The following is a 12,802-nucleotide window of genomic DNA, read 5'->3' on the forward strand; positions in this document are numbered from 1 at the left end:
AGACTCAGGGATATTTACAGCTCAGCAGTTACTGTCATGCCTCATGAAGCAGCTGAGCATGATGTTCCCATGTGTCGCACACGTGATTATTCTGCGCACACTTACTGGCTCCTTTCCACCTTTGTTAATTTTATCTAACAAGGCTTATAAAAATGAATGTAATGGAAATTTTAAAAGTTGAAATACTTTATGCATTTTTCTGTCTGAAGGTGGAGTTTCTACATGTTGATTTTTGTGTTGCTTGTACTGTAATGATGGCCTGTCTGCTTATCATCATGGACCTTTTTCCTTTGTTCTCAGATGAAACAGTCCATGGAAGAGTTCCGGAACCTTGCTTCCCGATACGGGGATCTTTATCAGGCGTCTTTTGATGCTGACTCTGCAACTTTGAGGAATGTCGAGCTGTATCCTAAGCTTGCCCTGGGACTTCCTGTTCTTTGGAAACAGTCTCTTAAAGTGTGTGCAGTCTCTGGAGGCTCCTGCCCCTCAAGCCTGGCTTGGGAACCTTGGGGCTACCGTCTCTCAGACCATGGTAGCCAATGTTTTTAACTTTTTTCAGTAAAGCCCCTTTATATGCGACAGATCAGATGGCTAACTCCCACACCTGTTACCTAGTCCCTTCCCATGGCTGGGATGTTCCCTGCCTCCAAGGTGCCCTTCCTAAAACAGAGTTTGAGAATCAGTATCACAGACTATATAGACCCCTGGAAGGGAAAGACAGAGCCTGGGACCTTCTGTCTTGATAGTGTGGTGGCTCTCGTTACCACACGACGACCCTCGTTCTCACTCCAGACCAGTTTCTGTTCTCCTGTGTGACCTTAGCCTGAGTCCAGACAGCAGCAGAGCTGCTTGCTGATATCCCACGCAATCGAAGCCCTGATTTTGGATCCAGACTCAGTAAGGTATTTCTAATAATAGTTTGCCTTACAGAACGCTTTCAAATATGTTTTCTACCAACTCAGCACAGCACTGACGTGGAAGCCTGGGCCTGGGGTCACGTAACTGAGGGATAAAATGTTGGTCTTTCTGACCTAGAAATGTTTTGAATTTGAACATTTTCTTCTTGTGTGTTACAGCTGACTTTTATATAAAAATGCTAATGAAGGAATTAAGCTTAAACTTGAAATTTTTATTTCTTGGTTTTCTGAACAAAAAAAACTTTGTTTTGCTTTATTAAAATTATCCCCTCCCCCATTAACTGATGATTCAAAATGTCTTTTAAAAAGTGGTCTGTTTTCCCGTTGGAGTCTTCTGTTTTGTGGCAGCCATCTATAACTATCTTTAGCTTCTGGTGTGGTCAGGCCTGTGCATCCAAAATCATCTTCCTCAGAGAGGACATCGTCTGTGAGAAGCATTTGGTTTTCTCCACCCTGAATCCTGGTTCCAGTCTTCTAGGGGGACACTGGGGTCCTGGCCTTCTGTCTTCAAGGGCCACCTGCCCAGGGCAGGCTGCTTGGCACATTTTCCACCATCTGATCAATCTTAGTATTTTCCCACATGTGAATTTTGACTTTTTTGTTTATCCCACCCTCTGTGTTCATTTGCCCTAGACGTGAAGTGGCTTTATGGACTATTGCCTTTTCAAGTCTCAGGTCTTTTGTCTCAGGGCAAGGACAAGATTTATGCCTCCTGACAACCAGAGTGATTGAGGCTTAGTAATCTGAGGTCAGGTCTGGCTTCAATTCCAGCCTTTCTCTTACTACTTATGTGACAGAAGCCAAGTGACTTTACCTCTCCAGCCTCAGTTTTATCTGTAGAAGAGATGTACAGCTCCTCCTCCATTGTGTTAAGGTTAAACGAGACTGTAGAGTGTGCTTAACACCATTAGACGGTGAAATTCCTGTTTTGATGACTAGATGGGTTGACTGACTTTGGCTTCAGCTTCCAGGAGTGTGGGCCCACTGGAGCCGCCCCCGCCGACAGTGAATATGAGCGGAGAATGATGTCTGTGTACAACCGCATCTTGGAGGAGGTGGAATCTCTCGGCCGGAAGTACAGCCCCGTCTCTTACATGGCAAGTGGTGTTCTGTTATGCTGAGCTTTCACTGCGTGCAGGTGGGCATGTGTGTCTCCATCACTTGGTCAAGCGAGTTCGCCTCTCCTGTCTCCTCTAGTTTTCAAAGCTTCTGGGTGATCCTGCCATGCCCCCATGGCGGAGAACCCTTGCCTGGTGGGAGCAGAGAGAACTCATCCAGCCTCAGCTGCTGCCCACATTGGCGCGCTCTGGCAGAGGCTCGTTCTCCCTCAGTCGCCTCCCAAGGGGCCGGTTGCTCACCTCCCTGCACCCAGAGGCTCTCCCATGCGTCTGGCTATCCCCTGTGTCTGGGTGCACTCAGGACCCCCTAGCAAAACACTTAGTCTGGGCGACATAACCATGGACGTGAGTCCTCACAGCCTTGGAGGCTGGTGGCCCGCAGCTCCTGCCGCCTCACCATGTCCTCACATATTGAAAGAATGGTGACTGGTGGGGAGAGGACAGGTTACGCAAGACTGCGTCATTGTCACGCAGGAGCAAGATGGGGCGTGGATTAAGAGGGCTTGGAATTAGAGGAGAACAGGGGTGCAGGCTGGTGCAACTGCTCGAGGTCAGGGCAGCATTCACTTGTGGAGGCAGGAGAGCGGCTGCTGGGAAAGACAGTCAAGGGCAATACTCGAGGGCTTGGTGGTGGTTTCTTAGAAGCAGCTGTGTAGGGTGGAGATATGGCCTCCAGGTTTTGGGCTGCCTGCCAAACACACGGTAGCTGAGCCTCTGCCCAGAGCAGGGGAGGCTTCAATGACCATGTGGCATCTGGGTAGTGGTGTGGACGAGTGGGGTGCCTGCCTGTGAATCCATCATGAGTGTGGGGGTTCTTCAAGTCTTGGGGGAAGGCAGTTGCCCATGAGGAGCATGGGCTGCCCTGCCCCAAAGGGATTTCAAGGGAGAAGAGTGGAAGTGGGCACAGATGGGCAGAGCTGAAGTCCTCCGATGTGGCCTGACGGGTGTTGGCCTCCTGGCAGGACCCCTGCCCTCCCGTCTCTGACCTGAAGCCAGGAGGAGCAGGTTCTCCTGGTGCTTAGCCTCAGTGCCCGCCGTGGGCATCTGCCTGAGCACAGGCGCCTTGAGGACAGGCCCCACGTGAGGACCTCCTGTGGGCCGCTGGGAGGATGTGGATGAGGAGGGGGTGGCACTGACCACCCCAGGCTCTCAGTGTTCTGATAGCATTTTTGTTGTTTTAGTGGAGAAATAGAACACCCCCGCAGTGAGCGTGAGCTGACAAGGCCCGGCTCCATCCCCATCTGTGCTGAGTCGGCTATGGGGCTTGACTGCTGGTCCTTAGACTTCATGTGGGTTTCTCGGGTGTGGCCTTTTCTCCAAGCTTATCAACTTGTGCTCAGTCCGTATTAGGCCTTTCGTGTATGGGTCTGCCCTTGGCCACGTGGTCTTAAGAAACAAGTAAACCAAGGATCTTTGAACTCTCCAGGCCACGTCCCCCGACTTGAAGGATTCCCTTGCAGCCAGGCAGGCGTTTCCAAAGCTAGTGAAGCGCAGGAACCTGGTTTAGAAATCCGGGGTCTCAATCCCTGGAGTTGGGCGCTGTGGACATGCTTAACCTGATTCCATGACAGGTCCCCGTTGCTCAAGCCACCGCGTGGGGTGGGTGAAAGGAGCAGCCCAGAGCTGGCGGCCCAGGTGGCGTGCGGCTCCGCTCTGGCTTCTCTCCTTCCTCTTTCTCACACTTTGCCATCTGCCTGGGCTGCATGTGAGCACCCCAAGTGCTTACGTAATAATACGTCCGGTAACTGAGCTCTGTAGCAGTGAAAACTGGCCCATTGCTTAGCCTTGAGGAAAGGGAATTTCCTCCCTTCTCTTCCTTACTCTGTATGAACAGTCTTTACCATAAAGTCAGATGCTGTGATTGTGCTCTAGATGCAAATGATTTGGCAAGTGGGCACCACTCTGGGTGCTCTGCCGGTTCCTGTGGTAGGTGCCAAGTTGCAATCATGTGTGAGCTTTTGTCATTCTTAGAGTTCTTGAGAGAACCATTTATTGATGAAATTTGGAGGTTTATTTTCATTTGATTGTGTTTTCTTTTCCCCCAGCACACAGCTTGCCTGTGCAACGCCATCATTGCTTTGTTGAAAGTTCCTCTTTCATTTCAAAGATATTTTTTCCAGAAACTGCAATCTACCAGCATCAAGGTAATATAAGCCCTCTAAGATTAATGTAGATTAAAACTCCATGTCTCCTGAGTCTAGAGGGGGACTGCACTCTGCTTCAGGGTCTTACTTTTGGGTCTTGCTGAGGCTGACAGCACGTAGTTGTGAACTTCCCCTCCCAGTACGAGAGTTTAGTGAGGGAAATGGGACTTGGAGCTCACCCTCCCTCCCTCCTCAGCCAGCTTGGCACACAGGCCATGCAGCACTGGCCTCAGCTCAGGGGCCAGCTACGTAGGCCACAGGCCTCCAAAGCCAAGTCCTTATCTGACTAGCCTGTTCACACCCTACATAGAATCAAAGTGGTCCAGTCCTAGCTCTGAAGAACTTTTGTCTTTAATGCTGAGGAGCTAACTGAAGAGGAGTTATTGCTGTTGGAAAAGTCATGACGCGTTTTTTGCAACACACGGCACTAGTTAGTTCATTTTTGGAAGTCCTGGGGCCATCCACACTTATGTTATTGCTGCTCACTTGACAGTTGACACTTCTGGTTTCGTTCTAAATAAAAATTGAGGGATTTGGTTGTGTTTTGGAGATTCTACAGTTGAAGATGGAAGCCCAAACTGCACTTTCACCATATTTTACTCTTACTTCTGGAAAGGGAAGACTGTGCATCAAGCTTGTGAAAACTGCGCAGTTTGCTACAGTGGTGGTTCACAAAACTCATGCTCCTCAGAGACACTCCTCGGTCGGGGAGACCCACTGAGGTCAATGATGACAAAATAAAGGCCTAGATCGAGTCAAACCCACATTACCCTGTACAAGAGATTGCAGAAACATTGACCATCCGTCACCCAAGTGTTCATGACCCCCTGAAATAGCTGGGGTGTGTAAGCAAGCTTGATATTTGGGTTCCTCGTGAACTCATAGTTCACTTGGCGGCACCTGCAGTATACTCACTAAATGTGAGGAAAATGCTCCTTTCTTGAAACAACTGATAACTGGTGATAAGGCGTGGGTTGTTCACAACACTGGTGCGCAAACCGTCTTGGTCCCAACCTGATAGTTCCCCTCAAACGACATCGAAAGCAGACGTTCCTCAGAGGAAGGTCATGCTCTCACTGTGGTGGGATTCTAAAGGTGCTGTGGTTTTCTAGCTCCTGCCAAGGAACCAAGTAATTCGGATGTGGACTGTTGACAGTTGCATAGTTTGAACGATTCCATCATCCAGAAACATCCAGAGCTTGTTAATCACAAAGAAGTTATGTTCCAGCATGACATGACGAGACCACACACAAGTCTGATCACCTGTCCGAAGCTACTGGAGTTTGGGTGGGACGTATTGCCACCTCCCCGATGCTCGCCTGACCTTGGCTGCCAGCCTGCCCCTTGTTTCACTCTCTTCAGAACTCCTTGCGCAGTATAACGTTCAGTTAAGATGAGGCTGTAAATCAGCACCTCGTTCAGTTTTTTGCCGATTAAGATGGGCCCTTCTATGAATGAGGAATGATGGAGCACACTGAGAGATGGCAAAAGGTTACTGAACAAAATGGGCACTGTATTATTATTGATCTTGTTCTTCATATAACTAAGTGACCTTTGAAAACCAACAAACACGTCATGACTTTTCCAACAACCCCATATTTCAAAATGTTATGCCACTCAAAAGTCAGAAGCTACTTTTAGAATTATGGGGATGGGAGGTTGTCACTTTGGACGTCTCTGGAGAGTCCCTGACATAGGTGTCTGCCTGCTCTGTTGCATCCCACTTAAATGCTTCAGGTCGCAAAGAGCAAAGCATTTCATTTCTTAGGGCCACAGAGGACTGGCCGTCTGGACACACAGGCCTGGAGTGGGAAGTCTTCAGAGCTGACAGTCCAGTGACTTGCCATTATCAGCACGACCCAGCTGCTTCCATGTTCTGTTTAGGAAGACTGGAGTTTTCTGAAATGGGGATTATTTGGGATTTTTAATACCTTAAAAGGAAAACCAGTAAGAGGTTAAAAATGTTACGTGGTTCATTTGTGGACATGAAGTTATATGCATTCCTGGCATTTAAAGTTTATTTGCACGTGACTTTAATCTATTTAAAATTACCTATGATCAGAGAAACAGCAGTTGGACGTGAGCATTTACATAGTGTGTTTCCCTGCTGGATGGAGGGTGGGGGAGGGGGGCCATGTCAGACACTCCCCCCCAGCCCCACAGCTGGGAGAGCGTGTCTTTGCTTTTAGAGGTATGGGAGTATTAAAAGGTCCGTGTGTGGCATGTGGGTGTCTGTGGAGGGGCATGGGGGCTGGGGGGGCACGTGAGCGTGATGTGACATCAGCCTGTAAGCAGTGGTCAGCTCAGCCATGATTGTTGGCAGGAGGCCTGTCCCAGCTATCAGCATTTATGTTCCTGTCACTTTCCAGCTTGCACTGTCCCCATCCCCCCGGAACCCGGCTGAGCCCATCGCTGTCCAGAACAACCAGCAGCTGGCACTAAAGGTGGAGGGCGTGGTTCAACATGGCGCCAAACCTGGGCTCTTCCGCAGAATCCAGTCTGTCTGCCTGAATGTTTCTTCCACTCTGCAGAGTAAATGTGGACCAGACTACAAGGTGGGTCAAGACAGGCAGGCTGTGCCACCAAGTACCGGCTCCCTGATGGGCATTTTCTGGGCTGAGTATGTTGCACTACCCCTTCCCAGGGAGCGGATGGACACCTGTTAGAAGCACACACTGGAATTGGGGGGCTGATACACACCATTGGCTTAACCCTGCCTGAACCACTGGCGGTGGGGACAGGCAGCCTCCACTCCGGTGCCATTGCACGTTGGGTGAGAGGGAAGGCCAGCCAGGTCCCTGGCCTTGAACCTCTAAATTGAACTTTGCCTCCCTGCCGCAGCTCGTGTACGCAGAACCTACCATGGCAGCTGGTGGAGGGAGGAGCCCCCAATGCTCCCTGGGCCGGGCCCTCTTCTAGCCCTGAAATTCACCAACCAGTAGGATTCTCTTCCCCCTAGGGATCGCCTAGAGGGACACGTCAGGAGTGGGGGATCAACGTCTCCCCAGCCCCTTGCCCCTAAATCACACGTCTTAATTTATTCTGTTTTAGGTAAATTTTAGCATTTTCCAAAAGTCCATAGTGTTAACACACTGTGGTCAAGTAGAGTAAAACCCTTCCTGAGGGTAGAGGTTTGCTGCTCTGAGATGACGTGGGGTGCCCAGACTTAAGCACCCTTCTTTGCCCAGAAGCAGCCTCTAGATCGTGTCCTTGAGCCCCCAGAGCGCAGACAGAGGAGTCTCTCTCCTTCCGCCGTCTCTCCTGATGGTTTGTTCACAGTGGAGGCAACAGAGGAGCATGGACAGAGTTGCGTGGACAGTTGGTCAGATGTCCAGACTGGTTCTGTCCAGGTGTAACGTGGGCAGCGGGGGCTGAGGTCTGCAGCGAGGAAAGGGGTGTCATGGAGGACATAACACAGGGGTGCGACTTTCGCTGGCTCAGCTAATAGCCAGGGCAGTTGTGCATCAGTCTTTGTTAATTCCTTTACCTCCTGACGCTCTGGCCCTCTCGCCCACTCTCAGGGATGCGCCTTCTCTCTTCTCCCCTCCCATGACGCATGTGCAGTGCCATCTGTGGCCCCAGTGAGCAGCTGGGGATGGTTGTGAGATTCATCTGCCATGGCGGTGACATCTGGCCTGTCTCCATGTCCCGGGAGACGGCAGCTCCTTGCTCCTCACCTGGCGCATGAGAGAACGTGGCCGGGGTCCTCTTGGCCCCTCGGCTTCATGATTCCCATTTTCTGGGGCTTTCAGATGGAGCCACCTGGGCTTGCCTCTCCTGAGGCTGTGACTCGGGTCCAGAAACCACCAGAGTAGGTCACGTGGCCTGGCTGTTCAATGGGTGGCACAGCGCATCTCAGCTGCACATTGGTCAGGCGGCCTTGGCTTGCGGCTCCTCCTCCCAAGGTAGCTGTTGTTGGTGAGACGTGTTCTTGGGGGAATAAAGCCCTGCAGAGGCTGAGCACGCAGACACACCTGAGAAAGGTCTGTAGTCGGATCCCAAGCTGGTGGGGCTTCGTGTTGCAGGTGGATATCTCGGAGGGGGGCTGCCGGGAAGTTGACGACTAGCAGAGGGTCCATTTCCCTGATTGGACCCCTGATTGGAGGCCCCTGTGCTCTGCAGCCTCCCTTCTGACATGTAACCTGGGCCCGGGTGAGGGGTGCTGGCAGCCTTCACTCTGCTCCGTGGAGGACAGAGGCCCTAGTGTCCTGCAGGATAAATGGGTGGAGCCGCCAGTCTGTACCACAAACATGCTGTGTGCTGGCCTTGACGGGGTGCGGGCTGCGCTTGGGGTGCTCTGGAGTCTGCTTGTCAGGGAGGAGTGTCCGCATGTGACATGATGCAAAGTCGGACTGGCACACTGGAAGAAGTCCGTCTTAGGTTGCTTGGTGCGGTGTTCCTTTTTCAATCTCCTAGATTTTAAACTGCCTGTAACAGACAGTTTCTTCTGAATTTCTCTACACAGATGTGAGAGAGAGGCAGGGTTGGTGTTAGTGCCCAGGAAGCAGTAGGGAAGGCAGTATTTCTCTGCCCCTGGGCCTGAGGTTGCACTGATACTGAGGCACGTTGATAGAGTAAGTGTGGATGCATCAAAATTGCAGGCAGACTGGAGAGGTGGCCAGGGCAGCAGCTTGTGGCTTTGACACAAAGGGTCACTTTGTGAGGAAATGAGGAGACAGGTCAGGGCTCTGGGGAAGTGAGCAGGGGGTGGTGGGGAGACCCGTGGGTGAGCAGCTGTTTGCAGGGGTCATCTCAGTGCCCATCCCTGGCTCAGGTGAGAGGGAAGACCCCTCTTCCTGGGAAATTGTGTGGCCTACTTTAGGGGAAGGGAGAGCCAGACCCTCCTGCATCTGCTCTTTCTCAAGTGCCTTTAGCTCAAAATAATTGTGCCACAGCAGCATACTTGGGAGTGGGGGTGCCTCCTTCATGGGGGGAAAGGTGGTAGGTGAAGGGGTGAGGAAGTGTGGGGCAACCTGGCTTGGTGACCGGTGGTCTGGGCCCTGGAAATCCACCTGGCTCAGCTTCCAGTTCCGCCTCCTGCCAGCTGCGTGACCACCTTTACACCTCCTCTCCTCATCTGTAAGGAAAGGGTAGGAAGCACTGCCTCAGGGTCAGCATGCAGCCCCAGCTGACCAGCCTTGTCACGACCCACAGATGCCCCTCGACAATGTGGCCAACGAGATGGAGCAGAGGGTGGAGCCCCACAACGACTACTTCAGCACTCAGTTTCTGCTCAACTTTGCTGTCCTTGGGACGCATGCCGTCACGGTGGAATCCTCTGTGAGAGACGCCAACGGTACCATCTGGAAGACCGGCCCCAGGACCACCGTCTTTGTGAAGTCGCTGGAGGACCCCTACTCCCAGCAGCTCCGCCTGCAGCAGCAGCAGGCCCAGCAGCCCGCGCAGCCGCAGCCGCGCACTGCCTACACTCGCTTCTAGCCACCATGTTCTCTGGTTCCTGTGGGGTGATGGGCTGGGAAACGGGGCTCTCTTGGTAATTTATTTTGAGAAATAGCTGGGTTCCTAGCAGAAATGTTTGTTTCCTTGTTCTTAAACCCAGCTCACTGGCCTTGCGTACCCGGCATTTCTGTGGTCATGTTGTTCCTGCTGAGTCTTTCCATTCGAGGAACCTCACAGACTTGGGAATGCCCAGCGGAGCTCTGTCTGCTGCTCCACCTGCCAGAGCCTCTTGCCTCCTGACACAGGCCTCTGGCCACAGCGCCCCTTGGATTCCACCTGGGGGGCACAGAGCTGCCGTGGCCTCCTAGGCCCGAGCTTGGGGTCTGGTAGGGTGGAGACACCCACAGTGCTGCTTGGACCACTTACCTGTCTCTTCTGCACCAGCTTCGTTTATTGTTTTAGTATTTAATTGACCTGAAAGGCAGCTAATAGTTCCATGGACAGGTTAGACGTTAATCATCTGTTTTCCCTACTGTGTGAGTGACTGTGTGTAATGCAGACTTTACATTGTTTCTAAGGGTGAAAAAAATTCACTCCTGTCTAATGTTTCGCTTGTGTTTTGACCCAGGACAGCAGGCCTTTCCCTTGGCAGCTCTGGTTTGGCATGTTATGTAATGCGGGCTGCTTTGTCTGGAAACAGCAGCCCTAGGCACAGCCTTGCTATTGGGGTGCTCAGGATAGACATTTCCCGGTTGACCAGAAACCCCTTCTAGACCTGGGTGCTGGTGAAGTCATCGCATGGTATCGGTGACGGCGCTCGCTGGCCTCACACGTTCCCTGGATGGGACTTCATGGCACTCCTGCTTTGGGCCCCTCTCAGCTGTGGCCACACGTCTCATATCCGAGGGCAGAGACCCACAGACCCTGAGGCGACTGGGGCAGGAGCAGCTCCTCACAGAAGACAGTAGTCTCCAGAAGTTTCCTTTTGAAATAAATGTTTCTTTGTCAATGTTTTGCCACTTTCTCTTCAAAGTTGACATGGGCACAAAGGGGTGGTAGAGTTTAGAGGAGAAACATTTTTTTCTTCCCATGTGACTTCTAGTGAGGAGTGGCAGGCAACTGGGGCCCTACAGGTTTGCTTGTCTTCATGTGCTCTCCTCAGCACTGCACCATCTCCTACCAGCAACCAGAACACCCTCCACGCCCGGGGACATCTCGGACACAGCCTGTGTGTGCCCTGTCCTCCCGGGTGTGCCCATCCTGCTGGCGTCTGGGCATGCGTGCTCCCGGAGGATTGTCAGTGAGTCCTCGACCCCTTGGCCAGGCATGGAAAGAGCTAAGTCAGGCCTTGAGGTCCACTGTGGTGCTGATGGGTTGGCCCCGGACCTGGGGCTTCTCTGCCCTCACTCCTCTGTCTGTTAAGTGACCAGACCAGACTGAACGAGGGCTCATGCTGCTGAGTAATTGTCTGGTGACTGAAAGACAAAAGACCAAAAGGTTCTCAGGGACCTGGAGAGACTTTCTTAATTGACTGTTTTCAGAATGAAATCTTGTGCAAATGTCCGGTTTCTGGGGCTATTTCAAGGTAGAATTCTCCAGAAAAGAAACATGTCTCGTAGCTTCCAGTTCCCCTAATTACCTTCGAGACCTTTCCAAGTTTTATGTTCTTCACACGCAGGCTGCTGCTCTGGGGTTGTAAGCCCTGCCTTGGTGGCACTAGCGTCCTTGGTGCCTTCTTGGAAAGGATGACTCCAGTGCAAACAGCTGAGGAGTTCAAGCATGAACCAGCTCTGAAGTGAAACAGCATTTCACTGCATTCTTTCTGCTCCACCCAGGGTCAGAGCGCTGACATTTGGTGTAAGGCCTCCATTTCGGGCCTCCACTCTTAAATAATTATTTCAGTGTCTGTGTTTATAATTTCAACTTGGATGCGTGAAAAGAAAATACAGTACTAGTCAAGGAAGGATGCAAGGAAGAAACATACTGACATGAACTGAGCGTGTCCCCCGACAGTGGAGGGCTCAGCCTTGCTAGAAGACGCGGCAATTTCTGGGTGTAGTCACCGGAGAGCAGGTGGCCCGGCACCTGTGGCCACGCTGCCTGGCTGTGGCCGTGGGCAGGCTCCTTACTCTTGCTGTCTTAGTGCTTGGGGCAGGGGCTTAGGTGAGTTAATATGCAGTCAGCATGTGCAAGGCCCTTGGACTCACTTACAGCGACAGTTGATTGCTCGCCTTGGTGGTTGTGCTGTTCCTGGGGGTGATGGGGTGTCTCTGGGGGTGAAGGAAGCTGAGAGCCTGGAAGGGTCTCTGAGCAAGTACATCTGGACTCTGTCCTGGGCAACTCATACCCCCGCCCCATGCTGGCCTGGAGGCTCAGCTGACCCCACAGGCTCTGAACCCCATCAGCAGCATTTGCGTGGGCAGAAATCAGGGAACCCGCACAGATTTCTGGGGCCCTGGCCCATGGCACCGCTAGTGAGGGCACAATTTTAAAAACAGGTGACCTTTATATTCCTGCACAGCTATTTGGTAAACACACAGCGTGCTGGCTATGGGCACACGGGCATGGATGGGGATGGACACGCTGCTCAACCCACAGCCACCCCTTGTTTGGCACAGACCCGGAAGGGGAGCCTTGGACCAATCCCCCAACCTTGAGTGCTAGGGGGGACTGAGCTTCCTTGGTGCTTTCCCTGTGAGGAAAGGCACGGGCTTGGGTAGTACCGGCTAGGACAGCCAGCACTGTGAGGCCTTTGGGACGGGCCTGAGCACCGCCCATCACTGCAGCACGCTTTTCCTCATCTCCCTCCTTAGCCCGCTTGGAGATCGGGACCTCCTGCTTGAGCCCTTGGGCAGGGGCTCCCATCAAAACACTGGCCCAGACCCGACACGTGGGCGCCGATGCCTACCAGCCTGCCCTGCACCATCCATGCCGACCTGCCATGATTGTGCCGCATGAGTACCCAACTCACCTGTGACCCTCAGACTTGGCACGGGGTGCTGCAGTCACCATGTCCCATTAGTGGGGACGCACAGCCCCCTCGGCTGCGCCCACATCGCCCCCAGCTGGACCCTGGGTCTTGGTTTCCCCATCTATGCCGCGGGGCCGCCCCCGTCCTGTCAAAGCACGAAGATGAACTAGAACAGCCGACCTAGGCCTGCTGTGGGCCAGGGGCCTCCCAGATGTCAGCAGCCGTCTGCCTCGGAGTGGCCAGGTGGGCTGC

General features: G+C 52.6%; 1 protein-coding gene across 1 annotated transcript in view; it reads left to right on the forward strand.

Annotated features, from left to right (window-relative positions):
• Nucleotides 1-12,590, forward strand: part of INTS7 (integrator complex subunit 7) — a 43,790-nt gene extending 31,200 nt beyond the window's left edge. Inside the window, exons 15-20 of the mRNA XM_037497571.2 lie at nt 301-404; nt 834-902; nt 1,882-2,014; nt 4,081-4,179; nt 6,549-6,734; nt 9,334-12,590. Coding sequence (XP_037353468.1) covers nt 301-404; nt 834-902; nt 1,882-2,014; nt 4,081-4,179; nt 6,549-6,734; nt 9,334-9,618 — 876 coding nt within the window. The 3' untranslated portion in view covers nt 9,619-12,590. The remainder of the gene's footprint in view (nt 1-300; nt 405-833; nt 903-1,881; nt 2,015-4,080; nt 4,180-6,548; nt 6,735-9,333) is intronic.
• The last annotated feature ends 212 nt before the right edge of the window (nt 12,591-12,802 follow it).

The sequence above is a fragment of the Talpa occidentalis genome, unplaced genomic scaffold (genome assembly GCF_014898055.3).
Source record: "Talpa occidentalis isolate TD23 unplaced genomic scaffold, MPIMG_talOcc4v2.1 talOcc4.8, whole genome shotgun sequence".
In the NCBI taxonomy this organism is placed as follows: Eukaryota; Metazoa; Chordata; class Mammalia; order Eulipotyphla; family Talpidae; genus Talpa; species Talpa occidentalis.